This window comes from Nilaparvata lugens, chromosome X (genome assembly GCF_014356525.2).
Source record: "Nilaparvata lugens isolate BPH chromosome X, ASM1435652v1, whole genome shotgun sequence".
NCBI lineage: Eukaryota > Metazoa > Arthropoda > Insecta > Hemiptera > Delphacidae > Nilaparvata > Nilaparvata lugens.
In genome coordinates, this window is record NC_052518.1 from 78,169,428 (window position 1) to 78,191,988 (window position 22,561).

The 22,561-nt window shown below is 32.4% G+C and overlaps 1 protein-coding gene across 1 annotated transcript in view; it reads right to left on the reverse strand.

Moving 5' to 3' along the window:
- The window catches only part of LOC111051023 (bromodomain adjacent to zinc finger domain protein 2B), a 137,276-nt gene that overhangs the window by 17,676 nt on the left and 97,039 nt on the right, over nucleotides 1-22,561 (reverse strand). Inside the window, exons 27-33 of the mRNA XM_039442064.1 lie at nucleotides 22,068-22,258; nucleotides 17,539-17,687; nucleotides 16,469-16,666; nucleotides 15,941-16,110; nucleotides 14,974-15,151; nucleotides 5,137-5,258; nucleotides 238-379 (exon numbers count right to left, since the gene is read on the reverse strand). Of these exons, the coding sequence (XP_039297998.1) occupies nucleotides 238-379; nucleotides 5,137-5,258; nucleotides 14,974-15,151; nucleotides 15,941-16,110; nucleotides 16,469-16,666; nucleotides 17,539-17,687; nucleotides 22,068-22,258 (1,150 nt within the window). The remainder of the gene's footprint in view (nucleotides 1-237; nucleotides 380-5,136; nucleotides 5,259-14,973; nucleotides 15,152-15,940; nucleotides 16,111-16,468; nucleotides 16,667-17,538; nucleotides 17,688-22,067; nucleotides 22,259-22,561) is intronic.

Sequence of the window (22,561 nt, forward strand, 5' to 3'; positions counted from 1 at the left end):
GAATAAAATTAAAAGTCATCGAGTTTAATAGGGATTTATGGTGGTGTAACACCCAAAACTAACTTTTCTACATCACAATAAATGTTTTGTTGTGACAATTTCACTATCAAATCCAGTAGAAATGGCATTATACTACTTTCATGGACTGGATACCAAAAGTTACCAATAAAAATTTCAATTTTAAAAGAACATCATTTCACTATTTACAGTACATAATTGAATATATACTGGACAAACCTTTGAGATGGGAGGTTGCAGACAGTCAGTGTGATAGGCCCTGGGGCAATGCTCACAAAGAACCAGGTTGCGCCCGATTTTCTTACCACAAACAATGCAGGCACGTTCACCTGTAGCTTTGTTCATACACTCGTAGCAGTACCTACAAACAGGCATAGTATAGCATGTTGCAAATATCACAAAAATAACAGACCGGTTTCAAGATATGTGAGAAATACTTTCCTGGTAAAAATTGAAAAATATCCAGTAAATGTCACATAAATTTAGTTACAGAAATGTAATAACTAAGCGACCTGTCCATGAGGGCAGTTGGGACTGAGCTCCAACAATAATTCCATAGAATAATAAATAATTTATTAAAATAAACACTGAACTAATAAGAAAACTGCACATGTTATGCGAATATTATTGAATATGGAATTTTAAATGATTGAGTGCTTTAATTGAATACATTCAAATAATGATACATGTAAAACTAGACCAAAAACTATTTATAGTGAGGTCCACGTTCTAATGGCAGTATTCGATTAACATTGGTGTTGCTATCCTATCACTCGACAAAGCAGATAGCGCTATGCCAGAGCCCGCAACACTACTACATATTTTTTCAACAATGTAGAATTATAATTAATAAACAAAATATTCAATCATAATATATTTTCTTGGCTAATAAAATATAATTGATTATTTTAAACAAGAATAAACAGTATTGAGTGAATTGTCAAATGAAGGGAAAAGTGTATAGATCAGTTGTGAGGCCAGCTATGCTGTATGGAACAGAAACATGGCCCATTTCAAAGAAACAGGAACGAAAGATGGAAGTGACTGAGATGAGAATGTTAAGATGGATGTGTGGGGTTACAAGAAGAGATAAAATAAGAAATGAATTGATCAGAGGCACTGTAAAAGTTGGACCACTGGGAAAGAAAATGCAGGAGACAAGGATTAGGTGGTTTGGGGATGTACAGCGACGGGAGGAGGATTATGTTGGACGAAGAGTGCAGGATTTGGTTTTGGATGGTGTGAGAGGACGAGGTAGACCTAGGATGAGGTGGGGAGATAGAATAGTGGCTGACTTGCGGGAGAGTGGTTGGAGGAGAGAGGAAGCATTGGATAGGGCTTTGTGGAGAGGCAGACTAAGAGGAAGGAATGCCGACCCCATTTAAATGGGATAAGGCACAGCCAAAGAAGAAACAAGAATAAACAGTATATTACAACATATAACTGGTATCAGCTATCCTCTATAGAGGACAGAGACAAGGCAGAGAATTGACAACGCTGTTCTCCTATCTTTCTTCACCGCCATTATAACGTTGAACTCACTATAGAATGGAAATAGTATCTTGTTATAATATGGAATTTTCACGTTGCTAGATAACATATTGCAGATTTTACTGATGATGAGTTTGTAGATAAAATGACAACATGAATCTGTAAAACAATAATATTATTGCAAGCCAAATGTGATGATTAAGCATGTAACCATGAGGTCCATGGTATCTGGACTCATTTCACAAGGGTGTAATTCCAAGGTTGAATATCATTTCCACAGTCTCATTATCATATGTATTGATATTTTGTCAATAAGCTGATTGGTTGCCATGGTGCCAGTTATTTACTTAATATCAACAACTTTTACTTCATTCAGATCGTCACATTGTAATAAGTTTTATAAAGCCTCATTCTTATCGATCAGTGGATTTTTTTGCATCTCTTCTCTATATCTATAAAAGGCTAAGCCCCTACAGACTGAAATCACACCACAGCCCAAACTACTGAGCCTACAAACTTGAAATTTTGCACAATTGTTTATGATAGCCTCAAAACATCCACTAAGAAAGGATTTTCAGAAATTTGCCCCCTGAGGGAGCTAGGGCCCCCCAAAAATGTTGTACTTTATAACCGCTCATTGCACAGCAAAGTCATGAGAAACTTTTTTGTTCAGCTACGAAAAAAAAATTAGATCTATGCAGAAAAATTCCGACCAGGAGCAGAGAGGGGTCCAGGAGAGGGCATTTTTTGAAAATTTTCATGTAAAATCACATTACAGCTCAAACTAATTGGCCTACAGACTTAAAACTCTGCACAAATATTCTTCAAACATGCTAGACGCGCACTAAGAACGGATTTTGAGATATTTTGTCTCTAAGGGTTTCAAAGGATGAAAAAGGATCCTATTTAGTAAGGTTATGAACATGGTAATGTGAATGCCATATGGAACTGAGATAATTATTGACACATGATATTCTTACATATTATGTTGTAATCATTGGAAAGCTTAAAATAATTTTATCAATCAGCTGATCGAATTTAATTTTCCATGAATCGAATGCGCGAGCTTGCCACGTGTTTGTTCCATTGTTGTATGCTTGGCCAGTTCTGTTTGCGCCTTCTATCAGCTGTATATGGAGTCTCATACATTCCGATAAAAAAAGTAAATCCGATTAGAACAGAGCACAGAGATTTTCTTTGGTTAGGAGTTTGTTGATAATTCTTTTTTCAAATTCAAATTTTATTGCAAACAAAAATCACATAGACAAATTTCTTAATAGACAACAAGATCTTAAAAACAAGATGTCAAACACAAACCTACATTTATTTGTAGCACGGCCAGAAAAAGACAAACTTGAGTAGGTACTAGCCGTGAGTTCATTCAATATAACTCATATTTTTGTGTTAAAATTTTGTGAACAAAAAGTACGAGTGGATGAGAGATGTGAGTAATTTCTTATATTTGATCTAAATGGTTATTCATATTTTAGTAGTCGGGGTCACTTCAATCAAAGTTTTTCATTTTGTAGCTAATAAATTTCATACGTATTGATTGTCCATAATGTATCCAGTGTCCATAATGTAAGTGATTAAACTACTCAAAATTAATGGCTTACTGGTCCTTCATAGAATTTATAGTATTCCTGGTGATTGAGCCTGTCTTTTTTCAGCGTTGACTATCAATAATAAAGCTTTATTTACAACTAGCTTACCTGGCGAACTTCGTACCGCCAAAAAGTCAATGTATCTCATGCCACACTTTACTTTATTAGGTGAATCATGAAATTTATATGACAATCAATATTTTCATTTACATGTAAATACGGACTTCCTATGTACTTAGTCATGCAGCATTCATTATTCCCAAAACATATTCTTCTCAATCAATTGTTAGTAATATCTATCAGTAAAGTGTTGAATTAAAAAAAAATAGATAGGATAAATCAGTGTTTCAAAGATGAATTCAATGTTTTCATAGTTGTTGATTGTCAATAGATGGTCCAGAAAATATGCAATGTACGATGAATCACCAGGAATTACATATTCTTTCCATCTTCCATTCTAGGATGAATATAAGCTAAGCTAAATTCAAAAAAAAAGTGTTAATTATTCTGACATTCTTCAGTAATAATAAATGCAATATGAACAACTCTCTTCCATGAGGTGAATATTTTTTCCAACATTTTCCGGTTACTCAATGATAGGGGAGTGATAATTATTTGTATAGGTCTTCTAAGGAACCATTATCTACAGCTGGTACCAATCAACTACACTTGACACTACATGATCATCTTTCCGTTCTTCGGTAGCCGCTAGGCCGACAATTTCGAAAACATAGGTCTGAAAAATGGATTAATAAATAATCATTATTAGCCACCCTATTAAAATTTGGCTGACCATCCCCAATATTCACACAACATATTCCCAAAGTTTCATGCCGTTATGTCAAGTATTTTTCAAGTCATAGAGAACAAACAGACATTCATTTTTATATATATATAGAAGATTTCATTCGTCTCAAACAAAAGCCTCTCTAAATGGAGGTAGAATGATAAGGTTGACAACTTTCAGTTCTGTTGTTTAAACTTTTTTTTTCAAATCACTTTCAAAAAGTTCATGTTGTGTTTGAGACACTTCTGGCGCTATCATAGTTTCACAACTATTCTGTTCCACACTCCTATCTCTTGTAGTCGTTAACCATATCTATAATAAAATAAAGAGTTGGCTTATACACACGTACGGGATAGGAAAATTATGTTTGACGCATCATCACGTCTGAACTACTGGACTAATTAACTTGAAATTTTGCATATAGGCTAGATTCTTAATTAACCAAGGATGGTTATAGGCCTATTTTAAATTCTTCAAAATTTCATTACGTCAAGTTTTCAGATTATCAAGTTTGAAAATAGATCCTTGCGAAGCACGGGTTCCTGCTTATCATGTATTATATCTAAATCTGACTAAGATTCTAATTGAATTGAAAAAAATATCAAATTCAGTAGATAGTGATAGGTGTCTCTGAAATGGCAAGGGAATAACAAGTTTAGAATGAGAAAGTAATAGAACTTTTCATTTGATTTACATCACGAAGATGCAGAGTTATATGAGAAATTTGAAAATAAAGTAAATAGGTGGAACAAATAAGTTAATTGAATTTAGAATAGACTACACGAAATATCGTTTGTAGAACTCTATCCTGCAATTCAACTATCTACAATTTTTTCATAGCCGAGTCTCAACATTTCATTGGAATTTCATTAACGAGTTTCATAAACTAACATGAAATTTCATAACTAACTCATTTTCAACGAGTGATAGCCTAACGCTTCATCCATTCAGTAATAAGTTCATCTTTTTGAATCTGAGAATCTGATAGAAATGGCAAGATTGCAATACAAAGAAAAAGGAATTGAAGAGAGTAAGGCAATGAAAAATAAATTATAATAAAATTTAATTTGGTTTCAGACTTCAATAGTTTGGGGCTTTGAGCAGACTTCGCTAATTATCAAATATGAGCTTCAAAATCACCTGCCGGTGGTTTGGAACCACCTACGGGAGCCTGAGGGTCCATTCATCTATTACCCCCGCACAAACCCAAGGCTTATGTGGGCAAAACAAACTTACCAGTCACCATCTGGAATATTCTCCATTTTGGGTTTGAAACAATAAGTATGATAACCCTTGTCGCATCCATCACACAAGAGTAACTTGTCTTCATTATCTCCACTGTGACAAAACTGGCAGTTCTGTAAAAATCACAAATCATTAAGCTAGTTACAGAAAGTCAAACTTAAAATTTGAATGAGCCACAGCTGAGAATCAAATATTTTAAGGATATGAGAACGATTGTGTTGAAAGAAAAAGTTTTATAGATATTTATTAGCATACATAATATAAAAAATATATAATATATTATATTTATACAGAGTTCAATATATTATATTATGTATTTTATACTTCTTATTGGTTGGTTTTATTGGAATTCAAATCGCAAAAACCTTTACGTATTCTATAATGTTGGAGGATATTTTTCTTGTAGTTTCTATTCGAAGAGGATTTTAATTGAAGAGGATTGACAAAGTATACATAACTTTTTTTGAAATTTCATTGATATGCAAAATGAGCATGGTGATATCTCAAAAGTAAACTTTAACGTGAAATATGATTATTATAAAATTGTAATCACTGAATAAAAGGAGAACATTTACAAATTTATTCAAGCTACATAGCTACATAATCATATTTAAACATTACAGTACTGTACTTTCTTTGACTGAAGTAAAAAATGTTACATAATCAAGTTATTCACAAATTAACCAAGTCTTGAGACTGTTCCTATCATTATTTGATAAAACTTATATTACATTAATATTTGCATGAAATTCATAGCCCATAATTATTAATAATTAAACATTATTAATCAAAGATCTGGAATGGGAATATCAAAAGCATATCATCATATGAAATAGGTACGGTACACATGGACAGGAAAACATTGAAAAACATTGACTAAGAATGATTCAACAAGCTGAGCACGACTATAACATTCAAAAATTTATAAACAAGACAGAAACGTTTTTTACAAATTCATTCGACCACACAAGCATCAAGGACCAGTTTAAAACAATATTATCAATTATTGGGAAAAAAATATGCAATAAGGAATTGAGTTAAATGAAAATGGTTAGGTGAGCATAATAGTTTAAGGTTGCTACAAGCATTAAAAACTTATTGCATTTACATGCAAAGTAAAAGATGGATATTATTTCAAAACATAAGAATTCTCGAAGCTAGGGTATTGATTGGAAAATGTTTCACAAACAATGAATTAGGTTCTCTTTGGAGACGATGATATAACGAATGAGAAAAATACTACCTACTCATGATTTTTTTTTTAGTAATAAACTGTTTAAAAAAAGAATTAATGGTTTGAATAGAAAATATCATTGAGTTGATAAACCCAGAAATTATCCACGTGAATTTTACCCGAAAATTTATCAAAATGAATAAACCTAGAGCGGCACTTCTTCATAGACAAATACTTTGTTTATATATTCTCATTTGAATCAATCACTATAAGAGTATAACAAAAGTTTATTTTCTAAAATGTGATGAAACGGTAACTTTCATTCATATCACCCCTGCGCAAAGCGATTCATTCAATACTCTATTTATCAGTTACTCAAGTAAAAGCAGTTCTGTAAAAAATCGCAAGGTGCCACTACCATACATTTCAACTCATTCTACATTATTTTAGACTCCATCAATAATATTTTTCAAAATAAAAATAAATTCTGCAAAATGAGAACGCTATTCTTTGTTTTGGCGAGAACCGCATGTAAATTGACCTAATATAACAGCCTCATTGCCTGTTTTTTTTTTCAAAAGTCTTTCAATAGGTACATAAGAATGATTTGTAAATAATCGATCAACAACAACAACAAAAAACTCAATTCTCAATCTCAATTTCTTTATATTTCTATTGGTTAATTCTTGATTCTGATAGAAAAAAACGGTCAATGTAAGAATCACCTAGCGAACTATTTTGAACTTATTATCTTCAGAATTGAAGACGGATATACTCAGCAGCAGTAGATTACAATTATTAAGTCACAATAACAGTCCATACGGTATTCGAACTACCAACTCAATCTCATTGCAGATTCATCGAACTCAATTATTTATCAAACCAATAACTTGTATTTCATATATTCAACAAATCTAATTGATTAAAATTTATAATATTTTATGAAATAAAGAAACTGTAGCTTTTCTTAGTCAGGTTCGTTATTTTATCAATAATTTATTGGGATACATCAAATTCAGATTGGGAAACTTGCGGTTGGTCAATGATAAATATGATGATTTCAATAATAAAAACTATACTCTCTCAACTGAATTGTGTAGATAAAAAAGGTGAGTTACAAACTTGACAATCAGAAAAAATTGAATGAAAGAAACATGTCGGATGAATGAATGGTATAGTGTGTATATTTACAGTTTTCCTATTGGAACGTGAGGTGTGTTCGTGAAAATAGCTATTTATGTATTAAGAGCGTAATGCACGACTTTATCGCTCGCGCAAAACAGTTATCACGCGACGCGAAGCGGAGCGTGATAATTTTGCAAGAGCGATAAAGAAGCATTACGCGCGAATTACATACAAAATTGTTTCTACAACTGCACAAACCTGTTAAATCACTTATATCTGGCGGAGTTTATAATAATTCGTCTACACTGATATCCATCATGGCTGAATAATCGGTACAATTACCGACTTTTTAGGTTAAGATCTGACCGAGAGTGGTTTGTCTTTTGGCGAGCTGCTTAACGAAGTTTGGATGGTTAGAAATGTTAGATAATGGTGCAGGTTGAGCTAGCATTGTTCAACGGCACCATTCTCATAAAAATATTATTATTCAATTGAATCACTATTCCACTAAGGCATGTACGGTATTAAATTAATTATTACATTTTAATGCATTTCATTTATTCCAGTTTTTGGTTTTCTGGGCTGTTTCAATTTATTTGTTTTTTTCATATCATGCGCTACAGGCAGTAGTTTCAGTATTGTTTTAGCAATCTTAATCACCTAGACTAGACTCAAAGCTTTTATTTTTATTTTTATTATTTATTATTTAAGTTGATAATGTTTTTACCTTGTTAATTATACTTTGATTATCTGATCACACAACTGGATACGTGATCAGTATAATTTCCAAGATACTATTTAATTTCTACTTTTGTTATTTGTAATTTGAGAAGGAAAAAAATTCATTTATTCATTTATCATCAGCTGATTAGCGAGCGTAAAGAAACTCTTCTGCGCATGCGCAGATGGTTAGCGAGCGAAAAAGTAGATTCGCCTCAGAAATAAGATGTTTTACAAGGAGAATTGAGTTTGTAAATTCTTTCTTTACGCGCAGTTGTAGAAAACATACGATTTTACTTTTTCACATGAATCAAATAGTCTCAAGTTAGGTGAAGAAGGATGATGATTAAGGCTATGCAAAGGCTAAAAATAAACTTTCTACTCGTGATATTTTTCAAAAGTTTTTCGATTTGTATATCATCAAGCTATCAAAATTAAAAAGTTTCCTCAGGAAAACATTTTTTCCGATCATTACTTTTTGAGATATGAGCGCCTGAAGTTTGAATTTTTGGGACAGAACATTTAAAATTTGGAAAGAGATAAATCCATGAGATTTGGAGGATAGATTCTTCTTGGTATTGTTGATCTAGTAAAACAAAAATTTTCTGAAAATATCAATTTTTGAAAAAGTTATTCAATTTACCAAAAATAACTAAACTAAAAGTTATTTTTGGTTATTTTTAGTAAATTGAATAACTATCTTAAAAATTGATATTTTCAGAAAATTTTTGTTTTAATAGATCAACAATACCAAGAAGACTATCCTCCAAATCTCATGGATTTATCTCTTACCAAATTTTAAATGTTCTGCAAAAAAATTTAATCTTTAGGCGCTCATATCTCAAAAAGTAATGATCAGAAAAGAATTTTTTCCCGAGAAATCTTTTTCATTTTGATAACTTGATGATATACAAATCGAAAAACTTTGAAAAATATCACGAGTAGAAAGTTTATTTTTAGCCTTTGCACAGCCTTAATAAACCAAGATGAAAAAGAATTGCTTCTAATACTAGAGCAGCAACAGTATAGCATAATAAAATCGCAATCCTGCATCCCTTTAGATTGTTATTCAAATTGTATTGTAAGTGTGGTACGTGAATGTCCAATAACATAAAATAATAAATAAACTCTGATATTAATTTCTTAAAAACGATAGTGTGAAGATCCACCCTATTTGAAAAAGATGATCCTAAATGATACCTCAAATGGTAGGATATAGTGTGGAGCTAACAAGATATCTGTTCTAAAATGAAAACTTGATCCAGGATGATTATAGAACGTTTCAGACACGGATTTGAAGCAGGCCATAAAGAACTACAAAATTGAACAAACATTCAATACAATAGTAACATCGATCAAAAATTAAGTATCGTAATAATAAAACAATACATTAAAACATCGATCAGAGAACAGGCAAAAATAACAGCCAGGGAGTGAATTAAAACAGTTAAGGTAATTATCCAGAAAAAGCAAGTTTCATGCTGTTAGTAAAAAGCACAGCAGGCTGAGACACATGTTAGTGACATCCGCTCTCTTACAACAATCCATGATTTTTTTCAGTAGTATACTTGTCTACTGAAAGAAATTCACAAAAAACTATCACTTCAAATTTCTCAAAAATTTTGTCAGTCAATAAATAACAGCCTTATGATAACTTAAACTAGCATTTCATTTTATTAAATTCAGTAAGACCTAGATAATGTTTCTTTTAGAAATAGGGATTGTCTTGGTTACCAAATGTAACTTATACCAATTAAATTCAAGTAAATAGTAAATATGCTGGAGCGTTAAAATAATGTGATAAATTTGAATGAAAAATATTGAGTCGGTACAATTTCGTGAACCTGTTTTAGTTTTGAAAGAAGTTTTTCCAAGTTTCTATCCATTATGACAAAGTTTTGAAAATTTGAATAATTATAAGTAATAATATTGTTCTCTAACGCGAGACATTGAATTGATTTACCAATAATTCAAAATGCCTTATCTTGTGCGTATCATTCTGAAGTCCTCTCGAAACAAAATTTCTAGACCCTAGCTGAACTTATGTATCAAATTTCAAAATTTTTTTCAATTCGTCCTTGAAGAAGCTTAGAAAACACAGGAAAATCGCATAAAACAGCCGAATTTGGGCTGATCTCCAACGTTATTTTAAAACTTCTCCAATACAACATTTTAAACTGAGCTGCACCTATTTTGATGATTTTCTTCGATTAATTCATGAAAAAGCTGAGAAAACTCTGAAAAACGCAGATTGTTGGCGTATCATTGGAAATTTCTCAAAATCCATTCTCACCTCTAGAAGGCCAACTGAACATACATGCCAAATTTGAACGTATCTGGTTCAATAGATTTTTAGTTATGTTGATTATAAATGAATGAATGAATGAGTGAGTGAATGAATGAGTCAGTGCCATTTCGCTTCTATGTATGTGGATAGACAATAATAAAAGCGAATTGGCGCTGATTCACAATCAACAGAACTAAACATCCACTGGACCAAATACGTTCATATTCGGCAGGTGTGTTCAGTTGGCCTTCCAGAAGCGCACTAAGAACGATTTTGAAAAAAAATCCTGAGATACGCCCAAAATATGCGTTTATCCACCGTTTTTTTAGCGTTATCACAGCATTTTCAAAAACTAATTGACAAAAATTTTCTAATTTGGTACATAAGTTCAGCTAGGTTCCAAAAAATTCATAATAGAAAGGCTTCAAAATTTTCGCCGAAGATAGCCCCGAAGTCGGCGTTTTTTTTTCTTTTTCTCAGTTTTATGAGGAGTGATAAGTGATTGACAGAAATTTGGCAAAGTGGATCAACTAAAGTTTACAAATGTTGTATTGAGAGTGTTTGGAAATAACTGGGAACGCCAAAGATAATCGGCCAGTGTTTTCCACGATTTCCAGCTTTTTCGAGAACAGAACAGAAACGTTTAGACCTGTTACAGAGGTTCGGCAAGTCTAGAGAGGTCTTCACGATTCTACCAATGGGTTTTCAGGAACGATTGAACTTGTAAGTCCGAATTCGATACACAGGTTTTGTTAAGGTAATGTAATGGTTTTGGCTAAAATTTAGAGAGTTCCTCTTCTACAGTTTTTCAATGCATTATTCTAGATTTTTTGTTAGTTCTGTACGTCATTTGTTTCTAAAAATTAGACTGTAATACAATAATACTTATATCTCAATTACTTCTCTACATGGGAAATTATATTTATAAAATAGACATTTTTTGAATCCTGAGCTCCTTAATATCAACTTTTTCCATGACAGGTTAGCGAACGTTCATATTTGTACAGAAACGTAGAGGCTCAGCTAGAGTCTAAGAATTTTTTGTAGAGAGAGCTTCAAAAGTTCACCAGTAATACGACCAATATCGACTATTTGACAGGAAGAAGCAAGCTCAAATGAAAAATGTAGGCGAGCGAAGCGAGCCTGCCGGCTGGTTATCTTAAAGCTTCAAAAACCTAAACAACGATTGAGACAAATAGCAGAAAATAGAGAATACATAACTTCTCCTAGTATTAATACTTGGTAGAAACATTCTTTAAACTTCTTAGAAGACAAATTGATCAAACCAACACCGATTATAAGCTAAAAAATTATATTATTATTTGAATATTTACTTATTGATGAAATATTTTTACAATCTTAATCTGAAAGTTCAATGATTTTGTTCGTAATATTTTTATTTCAGCATCGTAGGCCAAGGTACCTCAATAGATAACAATGTTGACAAAGATGAACCGAGCATTCAAAACAGATAGGTAAGGAGAAGACTATACGAACCGAATAGGGAAAGTAAAAACAAGAATACTAAATGACAAAAATTATTCAGTAAATTTATAGATCACCAACTGATTGAAAGCATTGGTACGTTCCAGCATAATCGGTCAAGAATCATCCGTAAATGTGAAATGAAGAGCGAAATATGCACAGGAGTAACGATTTTTGTGTGCGTTATTGAGATAGATATAAACAAGCCAAGAACGTTTCCTAATACTGTTAGTAAATGCTGCACGCTAATTTGGGATATTAAACGGTGAAGAGTGAGACACTACTTACTTCAAAAAAATTGAAAACTTTGCAAAATGATCAACATTGAATGAATGGCGATATTAATTTGTCATTTTATGGCAAATATTATTATTTCTATTTAAACAATGGAAACAATAGTAAAACTCGATAAACGAAGATAGAGATTAAACAATCTGAAGGAATATTTCCGTAACATATTTAAATAAAAGCATATTTTAAAGCTTCCGTTTATGGTTTGTATTACATAAATACACTATTATTATTATTATATGTTCAAATAACTTGACTGAGCCATTTATTACAATATATTCATTTTTCCTCGAAATGAATAAATGTATGTTCAATGGTAAATCATTTGCTGACCAAAAAGAGTTCCAATCAATGGTGAACGAGTAAGTTAATCGCTGTAAAACTTTCGAGGACTATTTGACTAGAAACGACTAAGATAGGCATAGTTCTGCGAAAGGCTTCAATTTGATATATATACAGAGTTGATTAAAATGATGGAAACAGCTCAATATTTCTTTTACAATGATATTTTGACAGAAGGTTTCATTGAGGATCCTATTCGAATTCACTTTGCATATCCAATGAAACCTTCTGCTAAACTATCCTTGTAAATGAAATATTAAGCTGTCACCATCATTTTCAGCAACTCTTTATATGCACGCAGCACAAAGGATGAACTGTTAGTAATGACTTATTACTAATAATACTAAAAACAATAGGCCTTGTATCTCCTCTGTAATACTCCTTGCATCCGATATATTAAATTGTATTTTTTTGAGAAGAATGAACGCTCAAGAATAATTGACCATGAAGGGAGATAGGACCAGGAAAAACGATCTAAAACCCCAATAATTGCAATATATTAAAATGCACATGCAAACGTGAATCACGCCGATTATCCTTTTTATAAACAAGAATTCAGTCCAAGTCAACAGCTAATCCGATTCCCCGGCATTGAGATTATTTCAAAAATTAATATTTCCAGGGATACCATCGCCCAAGGACATGCTGTCATCATATAGAAGAATCTTTAAGAATCCATAAATTTTGGAATTATTAAAAATGATAATTGAATAGTAATTCAATGATAATTGCATAATAAAACAATCCACTCTACATTTTAGTGGCTAATGTATATTTCTACTTGACGACTTTCTTTAAAAGTAATTATGTATTCCCTATGTTGTGATGCATAAGAATATGTAAAGTAGATTATGATATACGAAACTTTTGAACCTGTTATAAGGAATAAATTCTACTGAATATGCGGAAGTTAATCCATGTGAAAAAATGTTTTCAATTTGAAATAATATTTTTGAGTAGGTAAAAATCCAAGTTCTAAATGTGTAAAATTGTAATTCATGTTTGCTACAAGTACAAACGTCAAATGAGAGAGTATTTCTATAACAAGAGTGAGAGCTTACAGATCAGTTTCATCGAGAAACGACTTTTCCACGAGCTAATGTTATGTTTGTGAAGTGCAGCCAAAGTCTAATCAGCTTCAACACTGTGTACCGAAACAGGACTATACTTTTGAACGATGATTAGGAAACCTGCCTACGTGTTCACTGTTTCGTTCCAGTACCAGAACCAATACAGGAAACAGGTTTTTATTATTTTTTTTAATTTCTAGGTTATTTATTCCATTATTCAACAATATAACATTCTTATTATAACTATAGTTACGAGGGTCATTTTTTCAACCTCCGATCACATTATCATAAGACACAGACAAGTGGTAGTAAGGTGATTTCACAGAGCTGAACAGCTTGTCATTCCCACCAAACGCCCTGTGATTGGTGCGGCCAGATCGTCATATTGTTTTCGAGTTATAGACCCACAGACATGGCCGCCTCACTTGAATCTCCTGCCAAGTGCTGGTTACTTGCAAGCGAAAGACAATATCAAGTTCAGCATGAATCTAACGAAGAGTGATCAAATTTTACGCAGGAAATGAAAACAATCGGAGGTTGACAGAAAATGAACCTCGTAGTAAAAAAACTATTAAATAAAAAGACTAAGAAATTGTCAAAAACCACAGATTTTTTGATAATTAGAAAACTAGTCAGTTTTCTTAAGAAAACTAACCAGTTTTCTAACTATTGATAGTTAGAATTGATAGTTTTCTAAGTATCAATAAATCTGTGGTTTTTGACAATTTCTTAGTCTTTTCATTTAATATGAATTATTACCACAATAACAACTTCTCAACTACACAAAAAGGGAAAAAAACTATTTGTAAAGAACGTAGTCCTGTAGGTATCATTACCGCTGAAGTGTAATATAGCATTATACATTCACTACAGAACGCTGATAAAATTACCTCATTAATCTTATATATTGGATATAAAGTTATTGGAGGTAATAATAATTTTTAGAATATGATTATATTTTATACGAATAATAGAGAATAAATGACCCTTATTCAAATATGAATAGATATGACGGAGAAGAATTATTCAACAAACTACTGAGCTAGCTCCTTAGAAATAGACTTAGGTTTTACCAAAAATTTTTGAAACTCGCCGTACTCAGCTTGTAAAAGGAATAGGAAGTAATTTATTTTTAAGTTGAAATTCAATTCGCAAGAGATCACAGTGTGTTCGTCAAATACATTTTTTTTTGTGAAATGTTGACTATTTCGATCACATTGATCTTATTCATTGACTGACATTGATAAACAAATAAATAATATAAAGTGTAAAGAGAAGCGGTAAGCCATGCGACCGTCAATACCCACACTGGAAGCAGGAGCTGACGAACTCACGGCTTTCATGATGGACTTGTCCCAAGCAATGGATGCTTCTAGCATGATAAGAGCCATCGACAACTGGGCCGAGGACTGAGCCTTGGCTACTGCCTCACGCCACACAACCAGGCCTTTCGGAATCGAGTCTGATTCGCAACTTGTGTTAACATCGCCTGCGCTGCAATCCAAAGACAACCTGCAAATTCCAAACAATCATGAATCATGAATAATTGTAATTACGATTGAAAACGATCAATCATAAATATACATTTAAAAAATAAACGAATCTGATCGTTTGGAAAGCATCTAAGGCTTCCACAAGTACCTGAACAATTCGGCTGTGATTGAAAAACATTATAAATTGTACCTGCAAACCCATTTCATATTATAATTTCAACTTGCTATAAACGACTTCGCTGATTGATACAGTTCCTACACACTACACGAAAACAGCCGATTTCTAATCTAATCTAAATTTTTCAAACGTTAGTGTGTAATACATCTGATTTCTATTTTTTAGCCCATCAATTCATTTTATTTCGTCGAGTTTTAAGTTTCTGAAGTTTCCAGTACGTCATGTTCTCAGTTTGTCAAGTTAAACGTCAATTTTTCAGTTCATCAAGTTTTCAGTTTATCAAGTTTTCAGTACAGTATGTTTTCAGTATCCAAGTTTACTGTTCACTCTCTCTGAGTAGCTTCTCATCTATTGTTATTTCAATCTTTTTACCATAAAGACTTACCTTACAACAAGTCAGGAATGTCATAATTTACTTCAGTGGTCATAGATAAAATATTGTGTACAATGGTTTTATTCAGTCTGAAAAGCACTCGCGAGATTTTAAAGACACTCGCTCGCTCCGCTCTCTGTCTTACCTTTCATCTAACTCGTGCTTTAAAGACCCTCTTTGCTTAAACTACTGTTAAAATACTGCTCGCGTATTTTACCATAAATGATATAATATAATAAATTTGACGATGTCATTACCTTATGCCCAAAGGAGGCTTCAAGTATCTTCTTTCAATGGCAGCTTCCAATGAAAGCAGACGTTCTTTGGCAAGAGCAACTGGATTAATGCCAGGTTCATCAGGAGGGCTGCAAACCGGCTTGAAAATGGCTCCTTCTTCTGTGCTAGCTCTTGATGGAACTTTCCAACCCTGAAAAATATATACAATAAGAATAGGCTACTAACTAATATTTTTATATTATTCAGGTATAGGTAACTAAAATTTGTTGTAGACTTCAAAACTCAAGTTACAGACAAAAATAGTGAAAACACTAAAAGATTTATGTAGTGAGGGCCACTTAATTCAATACTATTCATTTGTATTTAGAATTGAAATTTATAATAGAGAAATAGAATTTAATGCACTCAAAATAATTTGATCACTCTGTATATGCATGGCATTAATTTTTTTTCTGGATGAACTCCTCTGGTTGTGCTATAACCGTGAACGTGGATAAATTATTACTATTATCTCTATGGATATAGTACTTTAGAAAGAATGAAGTTACCTTAATCTGCATGCTAGCATTAGCAACTTTGTCTTCCATGACTTCTACTTGTTCCAAAACGGCCATGTCGACACGAAGAGCCACGTCATAGTTCCATGAATCGGCAGCATCCCTCTCAGGAGGTGTATCGGGCAAATCTCCTTCTTCATCCGGGTCCGATAGATCAACCGCAGAATGTGAGTATGGGAACATGGAAAGCTACAACAATTTTCAAGATTATCACCCATTTTCACCTTGATTCAATTGCATAGTCAAAATATTATATTCTAGTCTATCATGTTATAGTATAATTTTTCTGTTGGAATTGATATTATCGTTTTCTGTTTTTGATACTAAACCTAAGCTTTGCTGAAAAATGTCGCCAAATAAGTATAAAAAAGTGAAAGATTTCCTGTATTTGTACCCTGTATTTTAATTTTAATTTTTAATAAAGCAATAAATCAAATTTGGTGTGATTCTATTTTTTTATTTCTTATCCATCCCGTAACTATTTATTTATGCAGATGAGCACAAATCATCAAAATTATTGGGCGAGCGAAAGAACAGGTTCATGAGTGGGAATCGAATCCACAATCACAGATTCAAGGTATTTTAGATCATACATTTACCAGATAGCTCCCTTCGAAGTAGATAATCCCTCCCTTCCTTTTAGTAGATCATTAATCGTGTGAAGAAGAAGAAGAAGACGTAAAAGAAGAATACATTTCAAACACTTATACAGAGTGTGTCTAAACTCCCTACCAATATTTCTGTTTCTGAAATATTGTTCCTGTGTAGGAAACATCTAAATATCATTTTCATAGAATCATTTTCAAGAATAACTTTTTTAGTAAATTTAACTACATCAAATCGATTAATACGGTACCTTATTTTTCAACATTGAACGAGTGAGTAGTGTAATGTGAAATATTTTATCAAAGGTTAATAAATACCTAATTCTAAATACCCTGCAACAATTTCAACAGGGAGAATAAAAATATGATTTTCAGTGATGCCGTGCCTAACCCTAAGGTGCCTATAAAGTCGAAATACAGTATGTAAAGTGGAAAATATTCTAGTTTTGAACTTACCAGAAGGGTTTTCCTCCAATTGACCTCGTACATATTTTTCGTGAAGGCTCGCTTCAATTCCCTTTCACGGACACCTTTTGGATCCAAGCGACAAATCAATGTCATCAAAGCGTCTTCGTTAGTAATCTTCCACCAACCTCTACGCAAATCTGGAAAAATATTAGAAATGAATGAGATTTGAGTTTTTATTTGAAAGTAGGATACCACCAGATTACATATACCTTTCCAAGGAATTATTTGGATGTGTACTTTTATACACTGATTTGCAATACGGTACTCTACAATAAACTGCATCATTGAAATCCACACAGTTCGAAATTCGTGAGTCGTGTACTTGACTTTTAAAACTTCATATTTATTTGTATTATAAAAGAGTACTGCTGTTTATATCAATAGTATGAGAAATGTCCTCTTCTACACTTGCTTTTTAGATACAATTCAAACGTATTCATCAAGTTCGTGTTCATAATGAAAAATGGTTGAACTTTTGATAATACGTATTCATAATAATTTTATATATGATGAATAACAGTTTTTCAGGGAATGCATGTCATCTTAAAATTCAGATCGATGAACATTTTCGTTGCTTTAGGAAAGAAAAACATACGCCTTGTTGCAAAGCAAATTGTACCAGAAACTTGACAAAAATGATAAGATTGGATTTTCACATAGTTTTATAGAACTGAATACCATAACAATGAGATAATTTATTGAATTTTCATCTTGGAAATTATAAATAAAACTAGTAGTTAACCCGTGCTTCGCAAGGGTCTATTTTAAAACTGCAAAATGAAAACTTGACGTAATAAAAAATTCGAAATTTGAAAATAGGCCAATAACCATTCTCGGTTAATGAAGAATCTTTATGCAAAATTTCAAATCAATCAGTCCAGTAGTTCAGACGTGATGATGTGTCAAACATAATTTTCCTACATCACGAACGTGTATGAGCCAGCTCTTTCCATTATTATAGTAAAGATGATGGATAGATGGATGATTTATCAGTATCTTTGAATGAGAATAACTTTTGAACGGTTTGAGAAATCGGTGCGGTTTTGATGCGACAGAAAATCAGTTATTTTTATTCGAATAGGATCCCCAATCATACCTATCATCTAGTGTCCCTTTTAAAAGAAATGTTCAGCTGCTTCTATACAACAACTGGAAGCATGACAAATTGAAAACTTGACGTAATGAAATCTTGAAGAACTGAAAATAGGCATAAATAACCATCCTCGGTTAATTAAAAATCTATATGCAAAATTTCAAATTTATCAGTTGATTATATTTCAGACGTGATGATGTGTCAAACATAATTCCATATTCCTTACGAGAATAAGCTAGTTCTTTCCTTTGTTATAGTATAGACAACTGAAGAATACATAATATTATCATGGGTTTCAGTTTATAATGCAACATATGTAAATAACCAGTTTGCGCGATTCCATGAAGTTTTACTATCTCACCTTAATATAAATTGCCCTTTAAAGCGTAGAAGTGATAAGAATCAAAGCAAAAAGAAATTTAGAGGTGAATGGATTACTGATGAAATTATACAAATAAGAAACCTTTTGGAAGTGGCTAAACTCAGAATGAATGATGGTATGAGAATTGATATTGAGCTATTGACAAATATTAAGAAAATGTATGAATATAAAGTTGTTGAAGCAAAAAAGAAATGTTTAAGTGATAGGATTTTAAGAGCAACAAATAAATCAAAGACTACCTGGAAAATCATTAACGAATTCAGAGGTAAAATAAAACAAATACAGCCTAATATGGAGTTAGAAGAAAATGGGAAAACTCTAAATAACTCCAAGCAGATAGCAGATACTTTCAATAGATTTTTCATATCAATGGCTCCCAAAATCAATGCTCCAAAATCAAATCTACAAGTTATTGATGCTCCATCCTTAGACAAATCCAATAATTGTAACAACAGTATTTTCTTGTTTCCAACTAATAGGGTAGAAATTCTCAAGATTATAAAAAGTATAAAAACAAAAAATAGTGTTGGATTTGATAATATTCCAGTTCATGTGATAAAGGAATGTTGTAATGAAATAGCTCTTCCTCTAGTCTTCATAATGAATAATGCTTTTCAAAACTGGTATATTTCCAGATCTTCTCAAAGTTGCTAAGGTGAAACCATTGTTCAAGCAAGGTATAAGAACTGACATACATAATTACAGACCCATTTCTATTCTTTGTTCTCTCTCAAAAGTATTTGAGAAGCTAATTTATAACAGGATAGTAACCTATCTCGAGCAATTCAATTTAATTTCGTCCTGTCAAAATGGTTTTGTGAGGGGCAAATCGACAATAACTGCAGCAGTAACCTTTATTGAAAGTATTATTGATCAGGTTGATGAGGGTAACTTTGCTGTAGGTACATTTATGGATCTCTCCAAAGCTTTTGACAGTGTTGATAAAGAAATACTCCTTAGTAGGCTGAAAAGTGTTGGAATTAGAGGTGTATGTGGTAGTCTGATCAAGTCTTATTTGACAAATAGAGTTCAGTTTGTTACAGTTGACTCTCATTCTCAGCTGGCTGAATCAGTGCGATTGAGTGTTACAAGAGGCGTGCCCCAAGGCTCTATTTTGGGGCCCCTGCTCTTTGTTCTGTACACTAACAATGTGCAGTCCTCAGTCCCAGTGGGTTCAAACATAACACTTTATGCCGATGATACGACATTGATGTTTAACAACAAAAATTTAGCTGATCTTGAAGTGGATGCTAATATAAAAACAAATATGGTAGCACAATATTACAATGAGTCACTTCTGTCAGTAAACCCCCAAAAAAGTAAATATATTATGTTTGGTTCTAAGCATCAAATGTTCCAGCCTGTGATTAGCATTGGCGAGTCCACTGTTGAAAATGTAAAAGAGGCAAATTTTTTGGGATTGATTGTTGATAAGGATCTGTCCTGGAATGCACACACTGACGGTCTGGCAACTAGAATTAGTAGGAATCTATTTATATTGAGAAATATTGTCAGGTATGTGCCCAATGACACAGCGAAATTATTATATTATGCTTTAATATATTCCCATATTGTGTATGGAATAGAAATTTGGGGTAGCTCTTCATTGAAAAACATCAATAAAATATTTATTTTACAAAAAAAGGCAATAAGATACCTGGCAGGATTAGGCTACAACCACACATGCCGAGAAGCATTCAGAGAACTATCACTTCTTACGGTTCCTTGTATTTTTATATATAGAGTAATTTTGTTTGTAGTTAAGAATATTAATAATTTTAATACTAATTCAGACGTGCACCATTATAATACGAGGTATAGGGGCAATCTTAGTGTTCAAGCTCACAGGCTTTCTCTTTTTGAGAAAAAACCAAGTTATGTAGGAGTGAAATTAATAAATGGTCTTCCAACTTATTTAAACCATACATCGGCTACTTTCAAAACAGATTTATATAGGTTTTTGGTTGAGAAGAGGTATTATAGTCTTCAAGAATTCTTTAATGATACATGACGTAGCCTATTCTTATAGACTAGTAATTTGTAATTAGATGTAAAATTCTATTTTATAGAAACTCTCATATGACTATTGTATTGATTGATTTATGAATTGTTTTGACTTTGATAATTGACGTTGTTCAACTATATGGATGTTTTGTTCTATATTATGTTGAATAAAAAAATATAAAAAAAAAAAAAATAATACTTGAAAACCTCACAGAATCATATTGATTTTTACAATACATCAATAAATTTTAGTTCGATTAGGATCCTCCTCAATTTGAATCAGGTAGCCTTTTGTTTTCCCAATTCCAAACAAAATACCTAAAATACTCGTTTCACTGGGAATTCGTGTATGATAGTACATTATAACTGAAGAATATAAATTGTTACTTATTTTATTGTGATCTATTCATGTTTTTCTTATGAAATTCAATGATAGGCCTACAGCATGAAGACTATGTCCAATTAATTTGTACTGGTGGCAAAGTTTTACATTAAAAATAATTATTTGATAAAATCCAAGTTCAATTGTAATGAAAACAAATTCCTTCAAAAAATAATTGATAATAATACGTTTCGAGAGAAAAAATTAAGAACAAAAAAATTGGGAAGCATCGGAATTCGAACCGAGGAACCATCGCACCGTAATCTAGCGTTTTACCATTTCGCTACACGGCCGTTCGAAAATGATAATCTTGTAACAGCATTATAACACACTTTGGGCTGCAACAATGTAGCCTATGGAACTTCATGTACGGTAGCATAGATGAATTTGAACATTAATTCTGAAAAATCTAGAAGGAAAATTGAAATTTGGGCTTCCAGGTGCACGAGATTGATATTTTTAGAATCTATGTTCAAAATTTGGAGATCTAAATCATTCCCGTTTTTCCGGTATGCAATCCACAAGTTGACATGTTTTGATGCGAATAAACGAGCACACGAACAAACACAACCCTACTCTCTCTTATTATATAGATTACACAACGAATACATGACGCTAGTGATATTTGGTAAAAATAGTGAATAATTTCAAGTTACCAGGTGGAACAGGCTGTAGTGAACAGAACGGTGGACAGCCATGGAGTTTGTAGTACTCCAAAGCCATACTTTCTTCTTGGGACAAAGCCAAAGGAGCTGGTAATGGAGAATCGCACTGCGAGCTTGATGGTGAACTGGGAGGTGCCGGAAATTGTGGAATTCGCAGCTCACTGTTGACTTCATTGCCGTATCTGTTTTTTTAAGAAAAATGCGCTTAAAACAATTGAAAGACACAAGAATAAAATTGACATTTAAAAAGTAACTCTATTTAAATAACATGGTAAGCATCTCTATTTTAATAACTTACATTTGAAATATGTTAGAAGGTCTAAGCTCAGATGAGGAAGCATAATAGAGGTGTCTGTCATTGAGTCAACTGAATTCAATACCACAACCAGAAATTTGATCAACTCATGAAATATATGTTTGTATGATATTACATACTTAATATTAGTAGACGATAAAAATTTATACATATTTTATAAAATTTTATT